The sequence below is a fragment of the Bison bison genome, unplaced genomic scaffold (genome assembly GCF_000754665.1).
Source record: "Bison bison bison isolate TAMUID 2011002044 unplaced genomic scaffold, Bison_UMD1.0 scf7180017864329, whole genome shotgun sequence".
Lineage (NCBI taxonomy): Eukaryota > Metazoa > Chordata > Mammalia > Artiodactyla > Bovidae > Bison > Bison bison.
The window spans coordinates 3,651,679-3,669,688 of NW_011494901.1; the positions used below are offsets into that span (position 1 = coordinate 3,651,679).

At 33.6% G+C, this 18,010-nt stretch overlaps 1 protein-coding gene across 1 annotated transcript in view; it reads right to left on the minus strand.

Moving 5' to 3' along the window:
- Positions 1-3,949: 3,949 nt before the first annotated feature.
- The window catches only part of TNPO1 (transportin 1), a 53,652-nt gene continuing 39,591 nt past the window's right edge, over positions 3,950-18,010 (minus strand). Inside the window, exons 20-25 of the mRNA XM_010853556.1 lie at positions 17,761-17,856; positions 14,885-14,960; positions 13,909-14,008; positions 11,821-11,895; positions 10,682-10,824; positions 3,950-9,598 (exon numbers count right to left, since the gene is read on the minus strand). Of these exons, the coding sequence (XP_010851858.1) occupies positions 10,717-10,824; positions 11,821-11,895; positions 13,909-14,008; positions 14,885-14,960; positions 17,761-17,856 (455 nt within the window). The 3' untranslated portion in view covers positions 3,950-9,598; positions 10,682-10,716. The remainder of the gene's footprint in view (positions 9,599-10,681; positions 10,825-11,820; positions 11,896-13,908; positions 14,009-14,884; positions 14,961-17,760; positions 17,857-18,010) is intronic.

Consider the following 18,010-nt stretch of genomic DNA (forward strand, 5'->3'; position numbering starts at 1 on the left):
CCCTTCCCCCCCCCCCCCTTAAGCGCCATATCTGAGTTTCATGTGAAGCATTTAGGTATTTCTGGTCTTCGTTCTTTTAAGCTACCTATACATGAATCAGTTTAATTCCTGTAGCCATAATTAAAACAAACACACACACCTGTTTGGGACTGTCCCATCCTCATTACCTGTTTTTTTTTTTTACAATTTTTCTGGCTTCTCTGACTTTTTCATATAAATTCTAAAATAACCTTGTCTAGTAACAAACAAAAACTGTTGTTAGTCTTTGGGGATGTTTTAACTTTCAAATTTAAACACTACATGCTGGTAGTCATTTAGGGGAGTTATCTATCAACTCTTGCCTGTTCACGCTTCAAAAGCTTCCACATTTCTTAAATGATCCAGTTTTTAGAAAACAACAAAGCTACTTCACATGGTCTTGAGGAAAAAGGAAGCCTATGGTCTTCTGGAGGGAGGGAAAACAGCCCTCATTCTGATTCTTCTACAGCCATAAAAAAAATCTGCCAGAACAAATGCCCTCCATGTTGCTAAATATAAATTCTGTCTTGTTCTATACATCAGAACATCAGGCTTCTCTTGTTTTCTTTACTGAAGCCTTCAGACTTCATTGTTGGGAGTTTCATGTTTAGTGCTCCCATCTTCCCTTTTTCCTGTTCTCAGATGATAATTCAATCTCATGGTTTAAAGCACATTTACACACTTTCAATTTTCTGTCTATAGCCACATTATTTCCCCTGAACTCCACCTACCTACTCCACTTCTCTTTACAGATGGCTCAAACCAAATGTTAAGATATTCCATATTTCAGTTCACATTTCATCCCTCTAGCTGCTCAGGTCAACCCCAAAACCGTAAGAGCCATCCTTGGTTTCTTTTCTCAAACCCATTTCTAGGATGATTGCAAATCATGAATCCTTAGCCTGAAATCTTAGTCACTCAGCCGTGTTTGACTCTTTGTGACCCTATGGACTATAGCCTTCTAGGCTCCTCTGTCCATGGAATTCTCAAAGCAAGAATACTAGAGTGGGTTACCATTTCCTTCTCCAAGGGATCTTCCCGACCCCAGCATCAAACCTGGGTCTCCTGCATTGCAGGCAGATTCTTTGCCATCTGAGCCACCACCAAAGCTCATCCTTACCGTACAATGCTACTTTAATTTTACTCAAGGGCAAAACCAACACACCAAACATTTTACTGTCTCATGACATTTGTCCTTACTGTTACTTTTGTTAGGGGAAACACTTGACTGAAACTGCCCACCCTGACCAGGCACCATAGTAACCATTTGCATGCGTTATTTTACAACAGGAGGTCCTGGTAAGGAACATGGAACTAATAAGCCACCACTAACCGAAGAATTCAGAAAAGGTCAAAAGGAGATGTCACGTTCTTACCAACGTCCCAGAATCCTTCTTGGCTGGGCAATGCACATGCCACTAGTTAGGACCCTGAGTCAGTGTGATTGGCCAGGCAAATCTGGAAACTAATCTCACCACCATAAAACGTGAGACTGTGAGCCACATGGCAGAGCAGTCCTCCTGGGTTCCCTTACCTGCTGCTCTCTGCCCAAGTACCCCTTCCCAATAAAGTCTCTTAGTCATCACATGTGTCTCCAAGGACAATTCATTTCTGAATGTTAGATGTCTAAAAGTCCCCTTTTGGGCCCTGAAAGGGGTCCCACGTCCTTCAAACCTCAGAGTTGCCCCCAGACAGCTATAGTTTTACTCCAAGTTTTTGCTGAAATGACCCCCTTCAGACTTTCCTCTGTTCACTTACCCCATTGAAAACATCTCCACCATCACTTTCCATTTCATTGGTACCTGCCACCAGGTAACACTGACCCTGGTGTTTGAAAAGACCCTGATGCTGGGAAAGATTGAAGGCGGGAGAAGGGGACGACAGATGAGATGGTTGGACAGCATCACCGACTTGATGGACAGGAGTTTGAGTAAGTTCCGGAAGTTGGTGATGGACAGGGAGGCCTGGCATGCTGCAGGTCACAGTTGGACACGACTGAGCGACTGAACAGTTCCTTATCCACCTTGCTGTAACAGAATGTAAGCTCTGTAAGACTGTGCCTGTAACATAAGGCTCAGATATTTAAGTATGTAATGTGAAAATGACCTTATATGTAAGATTTCCTAAAAACAAAATTATAAAATCATGCTATTTAAATCAGAATTTACAGCACAGATGGTAACACTCACTGAAGTTGCTGAGTGTGAAAACTAGTACAAGTTTCTATGAAAGAGACCTCCTGTGACATGTAATTCCAGAAAAATTGCTGCAGATGTAGGCATTTAAGTATAGGGGCATTCATCTATCTCCAGGAGTGAAAAATGAGAAATAACTTCTGAAATGTCCAACAATAAGAAGGTTGTGTAAATTATTTATAGAAGATGATATAGCTATCATGCATATTAACAGGCAAGTTTTATTATTCATATGTGCACAGAAAGATCAAGTCATTGTTATCATTGGGGGGCAGTTGTATGAAATTCATTTAAAACTGTTCAGTTGTTTTTCTTAAAACTGTTTAATGAAGTTCATCAAAAGGTCACATAAACTTGAAAAGGAATACTTAGTATAAAATTTCAATTGTCAGAACAAAATGGCTGTAATATGCATAGAAATGAATTACACTAATAACTGACACAAAATCTCAAAGGTTCTTAGTATAACAATTTTCTGGGATTACTTTTCCCAATGATTTAGAAATTGGGTTGAATTTCTAAACTGTGATTTGTAAATTGTGTTGAACACTGGAGATCTACGAGGATGATTCAGCAGGTTCTTTTACATCAGGTGAGCACAAGACTCTGAGGTTAAGGACAAGATGGCAGCTTCCGCGTTCACCAGAGCAGTAAGGGAGTCCAACCTCAGAGCTGTGAGGGCCACCTGCTACTTTTCGAATCATTCCTCAAGAACCACATGTAATGCAAATAACCAGAGTTAGGGTGATAACTCATTGAAAGGTAACAAACACCCATCTGTAACAGTAAGTATAAAGTGAAAACATCTTAAATGTTGTACTTTAGTTTCATTACAATGTTAAAGATTTACAAAAGATTTTTAGATTCAGGCACATTTTAAGACCTTAGCAGCAAATCAGAATGATGAAAAACTTAAGGATGAGGCTGGTTTTATCTTCTTCCACAACCTAAGTCCTGGAATCTTTCTTGATGTTTTAGAACAGCGTGATAGCCAGATGTCATTCCCTCCCACTCTTCTCCAACACAAGTAAGGTATCTCAATGTTTCCATGCACAGGTAACAAAAGGGAAAAAAAAAAAAAAATGGGACTTGGGAGTCCCATCTCTCTTAAATTTTCTAGGTTGCACTAATCTAACCTCAGGCACTTTGCTTTCTCTAAAAAAAAAAAAAAAAACCACTTGACAGTTATGTACACATTTCCTTTTAAATAATTATATTTTAAATTAATAACATGCAACTGTAATAACAAGTCACAACCTTAAGAGGAAACTACTGCTTTTGTAAATATTAATTTCCAAAATTACAAGTCTTTTATCTTTTCTGGAGGATGACCAGAAAGCCTAAATAGGCCACACATTCACACACATTCATGCAATCTATCCTTTTCAATGTTTTATTCACGACTTCACTTAGTTTAATTTCTTTTTTTTGCAGAGCATCATCTTTTCTTCCTCCCCCACTGGAAGCTGAACCTAGAATCAACTCTGTAGAAATACATCAATAACAGAAGTTAAATGTAGGGAAAATAGTTTTTTTTTTTTTTAACTACACTATACAACTAATACTCAATTTTAAAAAATACATGGTGTCAAACAAGAGTGTACTGAAGTGTAAGCTAAAAAACAGGCCCCTCAAAACAAAAAACAAGGAACACAAGACCTATCTGGACCCAAAATGGGGGGAGGAGTGGGGGAAGAAAGCTTGTTTCCTGTCATTAAAAATCAGAGTGAAACATCTATAGTTAAACAACTTTATTAACATAGTCAAGCAGTGATTAACATTCACATCTATTATGTCACATCATACAAATGTAAATACAAAATTACTACAGTACAATATATATTCTCTGCATGATCCAAAATATTTGGTGGCCCCAAAAAACTCTCTTTAAAATTCAGCAGCTTATCAAAAATTAAAACCGTATTCTATTTAAAATGAAGATCTGTTAGCACAGAGTTTGACTTCAAGAAATATCAATTTAGTACAGTTTGAGAAGTTGCAGGAGGATATGTTTGAAGGACACATTCTAACATAGTGTGGCAGGTACAAGAAACATCAGATTTAAAGCTTTTAAGCGTAACTCATACAACCTAAGTTGTCAGCAGAAAGATCCAGTTATTTATAACTAAAGCTATAACTACTAAATTATTGCACCCAATATTAACATGAATATTAAGTGTAAAACTTTTATAATATGAAGTCATTAACCACGTTTAAACATCTTCTCACAGATGATAATCTATTAAGCAAAATTACTTATACCGTATTGTCTTATTATTATCTCCATAAAACTCATCCAATCTTAATTTGGTTATATATCCACAGAGGAACAATGAGGCAATATGGGGAAAGAACAGCAGGACCCCTTTATGAGGCTGGTATTGGGAAGGAAATCAACACTGCCTTATAGGCTAACCATATTATAGTAAGCTTTTAGAAGATAACTGGACTTGCAAAATAGCTAATTGTGAAAAATACCAAGCCATCTTTAAGGGGATTCTATGGTAGATGAACAAAAATAGTAATAAAAGGGAAAAATCCTATCTTCTTAGTTAGTGATATAATGCTTGGCAAATAGATTTGGTTTGATTTTAAAATGTACAAGAGGTGAAAAAAACAATCACCACTTTAACTTCCCTCAAAATCATGCACACATTAAAAAAAATAAAAACAATACATTCTGGGATACAAATCACAATAAACATGTGTATCTTAAAATTAATAAGCATAATAATTAGGCATAAAGATAAAGAATCCCTCATATATAATACTAATGGGGGAAGATCTATGTAAGACTGAAAAAATTAGTCACAAGTCACCTGCAAAGTGTACAAGTGAGAAAATTTTAAATAAAACAATTTTTAAGAGACATTAGAAACATCTCTAATACAGTATGACTAAGTACTAATATAATGCATTTGCATGGTATTACTAGATAATATTGTTAAACAGTTCTTTATTGATCTGACTTTTATTCTAGATTATTTTAGGCCCTTAACCTGAAGACCATAGTTTGCATCAAGATTTCAATGCCTACATTGCAGTAACAGTACTAGTAGTGACAGTTAAGTGTTTCCCCCTTGTATTATTTGCAAAAATAATTCAATAAGCGAAGCTGTGTGTAGTTTAAAGGGCTACTAAAGAAAGGATTTAAATTGCAGTTATGCATGATACACTCTTCTCTTGGGAAGAATGTTTTTGCACCGTTATCTGTTAATACATTCAATATGAATAATATAGATGAACTATATGGAGCAAACAAACCTACTTTTTTCTTTATGGCAAAGGATTTAAGTTAAATTTAGACTAAAAGATTTAAGACATAATTAGTTTAGTTCTGGCATTTCAGCTATATGCAGGGTAATTTAATACACGACAGAAAATTTTCCACTCTACTATCTTAAAAAGAGTTTGGAGAAAAGGAGAACCAGACTGAATTCCCTTTCAAGGTAAGCCTGCATGCCAAAGGGCTCGCCAGTAAGGACTTATACCGCCATGGTCTGCTAGACTAAGAATTACAAAATCAGACTAAATGGAAAGATTCTTCATGAAATACACTAAAAAAACAAAACCAAAGAATGTTAAGTATGATGACCCTTTATAAGCATATGTCACCAAAGAAAGAAGGATACAAGAGTATTCACCTGAGATAAAACTTGTATCTGAATATTTTATAACTGAGTAGACAAAGCATTTCAATAGAGGAAAGTCAGTTGAGATTATTTTAAAATATACATCTGATCCTATTTTACAATATATGCAATTTAAGCAATTCAGATCAATGAAAAAGTCTTAACAAAAAAAATCACAGTGTTTATCAATATGTTAATTACAAAATGTATGCTACTTATTTTGTTTTTAAGATGTAATGGCTTGGTTAAGTGTTTTAAAATCTATTCTTCTGAAATCTAACTTGCGTCACAAAATCAAGTAGCAATAATGTAAAGCATCAGAACTGGCTCTTTAAGATTATTTACATGTTGATTATTTGGAAAATAACCAACCAAAAAATATAAAAAAGTGTGATTTTTTTTTTACACAGTATGAAGTTATTAAAGAGATTAGACAATACAAAAAGCAAAGTTCTTTCCTGAATAAATGAATATCTGTGGCACTAAGTTCACTTACTAATGGACTGTAACATGGAACTGGCAAACATGCATTTAAACTATATTAAATACACTTTCTGTTTCCAACTTAGGTTGATCAGCAGCTTTTGTTCTGTTAGAATCCTTCAAAGAGAGAAGCTCAAACAGGAAAAAGAAGGCATATAAAACAGTAAACACTGACCTCCTGAGGTTCCTACAACATAAAAATATTCAAGTAGAAAATCTACATCACTTAGCAGCGGCTATTTCTGTAGTTGAGCACACTAACAGCACTTTAGTGTGTAAGGAGCAGATGAAGTAAGCCGTGCTTTAAGCATGCCAAGAGGCAGAAACACTGGAATGTAACAAAGACAAACTCACAATTTCATAGACATTCAGTCAACATTCAAAACTATTAAGACTACACCACAAGAATTAAGTTGCTTTATATATATATATATATATCCCATGATGTATTAAGTTTTATCAGAATAAATGCTAAATCAGAGCTTACCTCAAAAGATAACTTAAACTTAAATGGCTTCTGCAAATTCCTATGTTATACTATGTATGTGAAATACAATTAGGAAGAAACTATAACCTCAAGGGGGGGGAAAAACCCCAAAACCCAACCCCATCTCAGGTTGCAGTCTATTTATTTATATGTTGTATTTTTAAATTAAATTTCCTTTTAATTTAAAAACACACAGACTACAAAAAAGGGGCACGACTTGTTACATATATAATTAGAAATTAATTTTTCTACTCAATTAGGTAACAGTAATGCTTTTCAGTCAATACAGAATTATCACAGATCCAGATAACTTTATTGAAGACTGTATGTTTTAAAAGAGTTCTTGAGTATTTTGTCTTTTCTCTCAATTTAAAATCTTTACTATTTATTCCAGAATATTAAAATATCTCCCATATTAAAAAGTTTTGGAGAACTACAGATCACTAGAAGTTGAGGATAAAACAGCTACCCTAATCAGCTTTTTAAACACTAACTAGGAAGCACATTTTGAGCTCCCAATGAGGCAATGGTACTAGAAAGCAAAATGCTACATACCCTTTGGATCCAACTTACGATTAAAAACAACTGGACACTAAAAATATGATTTAATTTCAGGCTCTACAGACTGAAATTTGCAAAGCCAAAGTAGAGAAAGGAAGGTGAAAGAACATGTTAAAAAAAATACATACATACACACACACAACAAAACCCTTTCTGCATGCTACCATGCATTTGAATTTTTTTGAAACAGTATTTATAAATTCACACGCATACAGCTCAAACTTCAGTGCAATGGCTGTATCATTCAACACCTCTAGAGGAATAGAACCATGCAAAGAGGAGCAACTGCTTACAAAAATGGTTATTCAGTATTTATTCTGCAATGCAAAGGTGACAAACTAAAATATAAAAAGGCTGTTATGGCTTAACATTTCTGTTGCAGATTAAATATGCAGCATTGAAAAATGGAAAGGTGTGGCTTCATCTCTGACCAGCAGAGTTAAAAAGAAAAATCTCTCCATTTTCCTTCATCATCATGGGATACACTGTTCAGGCAATCCAAATTAATAAAGACTTGCACTTCCATATGGACACAAGATCAAGTGTACCAGTTAGGTTTTCACATTCACAGTATATAAGAAAATACACATGGAAGGAAAAGTAAAGGGTTAACTTAACAAGGATTTATTCACAGGAATACATGTAAGTAGAGAAAAACAACAGAAAAGCTAAACAAATGAAATGAAGAGGATCCAAACCCACTTTCACTCTGTAGCTTTTTACTTGCACCCCGTGTGCATGTGTCTAGGGCACTGAGGGCCACCAACATGCGCCAATACAGTGTAGGAACCCTGCATTACACCCATTAACTTAAACATATCTTTAAGATCATGCTTTGAACAAAAAAAGAAAGCTTAGAAGGCAATATGTTGAGTGGGAATAAACATTGAAATATAGCAATCATGTCTTCAACTTCTACAATTGTCTTTATGTGCCAACTAACATTTATGCAGCCTCTTACAGATCTTTTACCATGTAATTTAAGTTTTAGAGAAGTTTTGATAAAATCACTAGTAGTATATAACCATGCAGAAAGCACACCACACTGACAGCACAGAGGCAAAGATTTTGCACAGGTATATCAGCTTTCCACATTGTGCAGGTTACACGCGATACAATACCAATCTTATTCCTAACAGATCCTAAGAAGATTATTTCAAGGCCTAGCTGTAAACTACAGTACTTTATATCTATATTCTTAATAAAAATAAAATTCACAAATCTTAAAAAGGAATTTTAAATGCAGGGCTATATTGAATCGGTAAACTGCAACACAAACTGGCGCAACAGAGGTAACTGAATACCAATCTCACTCTATGTGATGCAAGCATGCTACTTTCCCACTAATTTAAAGTACTTTCAATCACTATGAGCCAGAACGCATGCCTGAACCTTAAACTGCACTTTAAAAAGAACAATATCTTGGCCTAGAAATTAAATCTAATGATGTACAACCATCAAATTATATCCACTACGTTAATGTCTTAATGAAAAATCAAGATGTCAATCTTTAGTTCGATATGTCCAGCCCCATTTATTCCTCCCTCCCTGCCCACCCCACAAAGGTAAAAGGAGTGACTCATTTGGCATTTCACAGGGTGCTTCATTGTTTAAATTTGTTTTGTTTTATTTCCAACTTTTTGGGGTACCTTAAACTGTAACTTCCAAGAACCTGCTTCTACTATGGGTAGGCAAGCTGATTTTAACTCTATTAGCTTTCATTTGTGTAGTTCTTTATCAGCATGCAAAAAACAAGGCCCCATCATGTGGGAAATTTTATAAAACCTTTTAAATTAAAAAAACAAAAACAAAACCAAAACCCTTTACTGTTTCTAATCCCCATTCTTAGGTTTCCTTTATTGTGCGCTATAGAATTTTTCTTCTTTCTTATCCCTATGCATCATTTATATGGTTCTTGTTTTGGTACAATTCCCCATAATATTCCAGAATGTACTGTTTTGTGAGTAGATAGGTTTTTTTTTTTGCTTCTTCACATCCAGTGCAGAGTTGTAATTGGAGATAGATTTCCACCCACAAAGGCTCCAGATGTTAAAACGTTTCCCAACATCGACTTAATACAGTGACGGCAACACCTCCCTCCCGCCCCTCCCAGTAGGGTTGGGATTGTACTGTATTCCCTACTGGTTTACCCTTCCCCCCTGTAAAGGGTAACATTTTCCCTGGGTGCAGAGGCTCCCTCATAGTCTCCAAGACTGAAGGACCTGTAAGAAAACAAAACAATTTTATACTTCAACAAAATTGTTTCTTTTGTAAGCCCAGTGGAACATAAAATTAATCAAGTAACAATACAATCACATGAAAAACTGGACAACTGCCCAAGATCACGCTGGTCAGTGAAGCCATGTTGCCTCCTTCTCCTACGGCTCTCAGCTGTCTCTTGCATCAGATACAGAAAGTGATGTCAGGCAAAGAGACGTGTGCAGCACTTTAAACAGATGAAATATGGCTTGTAGGATGACATGAGTCTAATTCTTTATCCCTATTTGTACAATGGATCTCAATGGCAGCTGTTTTTTCTTGAATTAAAACATTATCACCCATATTTCTAATATTTATAAAAGAGCCAACTTAGTGTGTCAGGCAATATACTAACTCCTGGCACCACATATAGCACAGTATTTAATCCTTAAAATAACTTAATGAGGGAACAAAGGCTAAAATACCAGAATTTTAAAATTCTGGTATTTTAAATTTAAAATTTAAAATTCTGGTATTTAAAATTAAAATTGTTAGTTTGACTTATGTCAGAAAAACTGAAAGAACAAGAGTCCAGGTAGACTTACCTCTTTACCACCCCAAATCAAAAACTAATCTTTCAACAAACAAACAAACAAACAAACAAAAAACAACAGTGCTGGGCACAGGGTAGGGACTCAATAAAATATTAAGAATAAATATTGAATAATTATTTTTACTGAGACTACATTGAGTTCTAGTTCTACTTGGGTTTTCCCTAAAGTTCACAACACAGAAAGCTCTTAATATATAAAAGACTATATTTTAAAAAATTAAGAAAAGAACAGGTTGAAATTTAACTAGCGTACCAACTTGGATTTCCTTCCAAGAGGATTCAAAGTGGAACCATGCATTTTATCTTGCTTTGCTGGTTCATAAATAAATAAATCTGTAGACTTCACATAAGTCAATTTTAAGTCAAATGTAAGACTCTTCTACTCAACCTCTGTGGAAAACAAACAGCTTTTATTCTATTCACAGTAGTTCTAGATTGAAGTCCTAACTTAAGTTTTTCCATCCTGAAAAATTCCAAATTTCTTACAACTTACCCCTAATTTTGGGACTGCAGCTTAAGTATATGAGATTAAACACCATAAAAAGCTGCAAGACGCTCTTTTAAGGGAAGCGGAAACTGGTCAGAGAAACGCCTCCAATTTTCATCTCCAACTTGATTTTTAAATCCATGAAGGATCTGCAAAAAGTAAATAATCATTAAATAATCAGTAACAAAAGAGGAACTCGTATCTGCATAGCTTCTGAAATCAAACACCATTGATTATTCTAAAATTTTACTCATTTTAAAGTATTCTCAAACTTTGTTGAAATCTGTATCATTCCATGTCTTGCCCAAAAGCACCTCATAGGATAGATATACTGCACACTTTGCTTTGAGGTTAGAATTCAGTTAAGAGTCCTAGTAAAAGAAGTACTCTAAGCAACTCTGCCAAAATAGTAATGAAAAGCAAGCATAAAGGTATAGAATCCACCCAAGGGAAATTAAAATTTTTATGCCATATTTTCAAATTGAAAATATACAAAGCTTTGGGTTCATTGTTGCAACTATATAGTTCACTATTGAGGGGTGACAAGAATTAATCCAAGGGGGCATTACTGAAACAGACAGGTTTAATCCTTGCTTTGACTACTAAGACTGACTTTGTTCAGCAGATCATATTATACTCCAGTCTTAGTCAGTCATTTTTGAAAATACATCCTATTTTGCATGGGCCTCCCTGGTGGCTCAGATGCTAAAGAATGCGCCTGCAATGCAAGAGACCGAGGTTTGATCCCTGGGTCGGGAAGATCCCCTGGAGAAGAGAATGGCAACCCACTCCAGTATTCCTGAAGAATTCCATGGACAGAGGAGCCTGGCAAGGGGACAGGTTGCAAAGGGTCGGACACAACTGGGCAACTAACAAACTACTTATTTAGTATAGCTGGGATAATGGGTCTACACAAATCAGTGGTACTGCTTGAGAAAACATTTTAAAAGTATGTACTCTATTGAAACAAAGTCACGACTGTATATCAAGAAAAGAAAGTCAACTTCTTTACCAAAACAAAGTTTACATGGTCTACCAAAACTGACTCAAAGAGTCTAAGTCTCATATGAAATAAAAACATAATTTATTTCCCAACTAGGACTGCAAGAGTTACAAGATATTCATCATAAAGACTTTTTAGTTACCTTACAGAACATGTCTCTCAGATCATCTTTTGGATTAATCCATGATGCAACAGCATCACAAAAAAATATAAAATCCTGTAATAAGCAAGAAATACATCTTATATTGATACTATATTTGTCAAGCACTACAAAAGACATATGTAAACCTCAGAATATATACCAAGAGAATCCTAGGTAAAAAAAAAAATTAACAACTATGATAAGGAATTGTAAGTGATTTCTTAATGGTTGTCCTTAAGACTCCACCTTATCAAGGAATATCTAACTCATACAGTTTATATTAGAATTTAGTGCCTTCTTGTATTTCATTTTACATTACAGAACAAAACCCCAGTCTAGTAAATGTATAGCATCAGCAAAGACTGAAAGCATCAAATAAGCACCAGTTCAAAAAAACCTTCATTTATAGAATTAAAGAATTCTATAAATTCAGTAATTTTACAGTTCTGAATCACTGAGAATTTTAAGCTAGTTAAATATACATCAAATAAATTTTATTTAAAGTATATGAAAATTAATAGGCCTAAGTTTCAAGATCCATCTTCAGACAGAAATGTAAATGAAATGACCATTAAGTTAGAACAAAAATTACGCAGTTACCAATAGCAACTAATCCAACTCAACTCAGACAAACAAAAAAAACTCCCAATGCTTAGACTGTTATTTAAAAGACAATCAGGTTATTCTGACTAAAAGAACAAGATAATAGGTATATACTTGAAATACTTCACTTAAGTATTTTCCATTTTCAACTATCTTACTGAAACAGTTCAACATACAAAATATTGCTGATGGTGTGAGATATAGACTACTTTAAATTTTACTATTAAATTCAGAGAACCTCATTAACTCCAAAATTCACTAATATCAAAATACATACATAAAACACATATTTAGGCAAATAAAATGCATGTGCCTAAAATCTATGGTTTATTCAAATTATGATTCCTATGTCTTCCCAATATTGAAAGCTGATGTTAAAAATTTAAATTATATAATCATGCAAAATTTGTAATTGGTAGTGATTTCATGACTACACATGTGTTACTTTCGTGTTCTTAAACATTAATTCAAAAAGCAAAACAACAACAAAAAATCCCTGTAGGAAAATGCTCCTTCTTGATATGGTATATACTACCTATCAGATACCTCTAAAACATATTTAAAGTGACAGAAAGTTCCTAAGCTTTGGGAAAAAACCAAGAAACTCAATGCCAGAAGGTTATTTTGCCGCTAGTGAAATTGAAAGATTTTATTTTCCAGTTCTATTTTGTATACATGGTTCAGTGCCTATTTTCTACACATCAATTAAAAAATGTTCAAAGCACCAATCTCTCAAAAGTGAAAGGTTTTCTTGATACACTTTCTTTTCCTTACAATTTCTATCTGTTGAGGAATGTGGGGCATTTAACCTAAAGCCCTCAGCCTGTATTTCGTTGATTTCACACATCTGGTGTCAACCAACATGTTCCTTTACATTTTACGTGTAAGTTGGATCCAGACGTTTGATCAGATTCACGTTTGGTACTCTTGCCAAATAATTCTTTAAATGCTAAAGATGTCTAAATACAATCTGAACTAGTATAGGAAACAAAATAAGGATAATAAATCAAAGTTAAAGCAGTTATAATGGTTGACTCAGTACTCTTTTATTTACTAAATAAGAGAAAGAGTATCCTATTTAATCATTCTCTTAAGTACAGAGAGCCTCAAACTCAGGAAATTTACATTCACTGTTTTAGGAAGCATTTACAAATAAATGAGATCTCAAAGGATGAAAGAAACTTTGGCTTAATTCAAGTCAAGAATATAACTTTTATTCTTCCAATCTGTTATTATTATAAGCCACAACAGAAAAAAAGATTTAAAAAATAAAAATAGATATTATCATTTCAAGGTATTAAGAAATATACATTGAAAACACGTTTCAGTATCTTCAGTAAAAATAGATAATTTTTAGATAAAATTATTTTCATAAATATAAAATAGGTAAAAATTATTTTCATAATTATAGTTTAAAAATACCTCCCCTCCTTTAAAGTTTAATAATTCAGAACATTAAAAATTAAAACCTTATGAACATCTTACTTGGATTACTCCACTGGGATTCACACTGATCATGGTACAAATCCCACGAAATGCTGAATCCTTTTCCTCATTGTCCCTTATGTTTCTCAGAGAGGTGCACCTATTAAATTATAGAATTGAGTTTAGCATTTAAGTAAAAAGTAAGTTCAACTACAATTCTAATGGACAGTATTTAATGGAATAAGCACCAGAGTAGAGATAATGTTTATATTCAAAGAATTTTCATAAAGCTTAAGCTTCTCATACTATATTATGTTAGGCCCATCTAGTCTCAATACAGTGAAAACCTTCAAATTCACAATTCTTACCAACAGATTGCATCTAAGTAATAACAACTGATTTTAATCTCCCATTTACACTATTAATTAGCTTGAGCCAAGAGTAAATTATCAATTTTTAAAACTGTATTATGACTTGTATTCCATTAAACACTACTAAAAATGACTTGAAAGACTGTCAGTTGAAAGAAGCAGAACATAGGATATACTGCCACAATAGAAACTATTACTATACAACTTATGGTGTAGATGTTTAATTTTTACATTAACAAGCAAATAAGATTTTTATACATAACAAATTTAAACATGTATTTCTTAATGCAATCCAAATTTTCAAATTAATTCTAAAAAGGAAACATAATGCAGAAACCTAAAATTTATAGAATTTGCATGCATCTTTATTTTACTGGTGGATATTTAAATGCTTTTTATGTATAATCAAGCTTTTTAACACAGCAAGCATGTGACAATCTTATCCCATGCATCAATTAGTCGTTAGCCACAACATAAAATAAATATACATGACGATGCTACTGAAAACCTCACAAACCCGATAGGACAAGATTAGTCACATGGTTGGCAATGATTAAGGATTGTGATTTTTGTAACCAACTGAAAATATATCTAAAAGTGAGATAGAAAGAGAAAGAAAGAGTGAAGAAAAATGAATTAAAAAAAAAAGATTGAATAATACACACCAGGGTCTTATAAACTGCTGTAGCATGGGGGCCACCTCTTGAGGACAAACGTAACCAAGACGACCAATTGTTATTGCTAAGGTAACGCAATCACGGTTATACACCACCAAACGCCAACCAAGACATGAGCAAATGAGGGGGAAGGAGAAAAAATAAAGAAAAAACAACAAATAACTCAGAAACAGAAACCAACAGAATTTGTGTATGATAATAAACATAAGATTTCACCAGTGCTGTTTATTACCACCCCCTATAATAAGGGGCAGCAACATATATGGCATACTCTTGGAAAAAGAAAAACAAAAGGAATTAAAAAAACTTTAAAGATTGAGAGAACACCAAAAACCAGGATGAACTGCTTTTCTCGCTCAATCAAGTGTTAAAAGATATTCTGTTAATAAAAACGATGAGCGGATTAAATAGCTATAGATTCTTCCTTCACAGTCAGTTAAAATTCCAGAGTTTAATAATGAAATCTAGCCCCCCTCCCAAGAAATAATAAATGTAAATGATTACATTTCTGAATGTCTGTTCAAACATACTTCTCAGAAGTTAAAATCTTTCTCACTTCTTCATAATGCTTTTTAAAAGTGATTTTTATTCTTTGCAATTATCTAGGAATTTAATCAAAATTTTGGTATATTTTTGGTTTGTTTGCCAACATTTCCAAAATAAGCCAGTGGACCATTTCTTGCCTGACATCAAAATCAATGATCAAATTTTAGGTGTTACGGTACATACTGAATAAATGGATTGGAGAATTGCTGTGCTATGTCAAAATCCCATTCCAAAAAAAACAATTCTAATGGTAACAATTCTAATTTCAAGTCCTATTTGACAAAAGGAAAATTTAGTCCACTGTAATGGCATGTGATATGCGGACCAAAGGAACAAATATTCTGTCCTTGATATGAAATGCACAGCACAAAATGATAGATAATAAAACATGATTACATGCTAATATTTTATTTTAAAAAATCTGAAGTGGGACTCAATCAAATATAAATTCACCATCAAAATTCAGTTAAGTTCTTGAACTTACAAAGAGCTAAAACAAGTGCAACTCAGAACTGCATTGTGCAGTTCAAAGGTACATACATATAAATACATTTATACACAATGGGAAAAAAAATACAAACAGAAAACAAACCATGAGGTGCTTTAATGGTGTTCTCTCAAAAACTTACAGGTTAACCTTTCATAAAAAAAGGGTGGGGAGGGGGGTAAAGAAAAATGTTTAAGGATTACTTGAAGCAAACTACACAGATAATACTAAAATCCAGCAGATTCATATGAAGCAAGAGAAAGAAAACCTATGTTCAAAAGACACAAACTATGCAACATTCTCATTAAACAGGCAAGTATGAACAATCCAATGAAACATGCGATAAAGCAGATGATGGTCCATTGAGAAAGTTCAGTGTAGGATATACTAATTAGAAAAAAAGCAAGTAACTGCAAACACTAAGGAATTGACTTTATGAAATATTAAGACAATGGTATTAATAATTAAGTTGCTAAAATCTACAGATATTACCCACAGACAATTTTAATAATTAATCTCTCCTCCTTTGGGTAAGGAATAAGAGAAACATTTTCTGCAGTCACTTGTGATATGAATAATCCAGTGAATCCCAAGTGTATTTCTTAATGGTACAAATTCAATCCATCAACTTGAAAGGCATTATCAACTACCTCTTTATTTACTTAGGGTAGATTCATACTTAGAATATAATCTTATAAATAAAGCCAATTTGTTCAAGGAACTATATAGCAAATTCACCAGCTGATATCCCACAAGAAACTTTAATATACATTACACTCAACATTTATTTGCAGTTATGCATTCACATTTAAAAATAAATAAGTTTTTTAATGTTCAACAGTAATTTTATAATGGCAAGTGTTTCAAATCTGAATGTCATGTATAGGTACTGCATTCTAAAGAGATAAACACCTGACAAGATTTCATAACCATCCTACACATAAGTTTTTGAGCTTTTTAGCAGGAAAATCTAATTCACTTTAAGATACAAACAGTACCCATACAGCCAAACAGTCATATAACTGTTTCATAATTAAAAGACTTCCTTCCATACCAATAATCACATTAGGATATAATAAACTTTCTACAATTAAAAACCATAAAATTAAAATACCTTTGAAGATAAATTTATTTAGAAAAACTTATTTAAATCTTTGTCCAGTATTTTGGTAAGGTATTCATTGACTATGACTATACTGCTGGAACTGTCTTAGTATATAAAGAAAAAGACATGCCTGATTGAAAACAAAATTCACACTTTAAAAAATCATTAGCAAAAAGGCAGAGCAAGAAGAAATCACCCTGCAATGTGTTCTATAGTATGGAAGGTACTCTTTAATATAAACATGCTCTCTATAAATGCAAAAGAGAAACAAGCCTTCTGAATAAAAATCCCACAAGATACTGCTCAAGTTCCCAATTTGAAGAAAAGTATACAACAAAATACAAAATACATATGCCATTATTAAGACTAACTACCACAATACAATCTATTTTGGGCTACATTTTTACATATTAAAAAAAAATTCTCCCCAGCTAGCAGTTACTCTGAATTAATGAAAAATTCATATAGTTATCTGAGCTGGGGTCCATTTTAGGGAGTATTAAAACACTGTAGCAGAGGAAAAAAGTGTTTTTTGGAAAGTTTCTGGAAACTGGCTATGGAATGAAGCTCAAACAGTTCATTTCATGACTGAGAATCCCAAACACCCGTTAATTAATAAGCTGGGTTTCTAAAGCTAGCTTTGCTTTGGTTTCTCTACGCATCTCAACTTAAAATGACAAGGCAGATCGTTTTCTCTCCACCGTTAACAGTTCAGTCGTATGGTACCTGTATTCTCTAACAACGTCTTTGGTGTGTTGGGTCTGTTAATGATTTCTACAAGCTGGTGCAACACCATAGGAATGTAAGGCTGCATCTCTATACCTAGATCATCCCCGAGAGAGAAAACAAAAAAAGAAACGTTTCATTGTTAAAATATCAATGGAAAATAGTTGCCCCCTTTACTGTGATATGTTATATATTTACATAGGTAAAGCTCATTAGAAAAAGGCAATTACAAAAATATTAAGTTATCTAA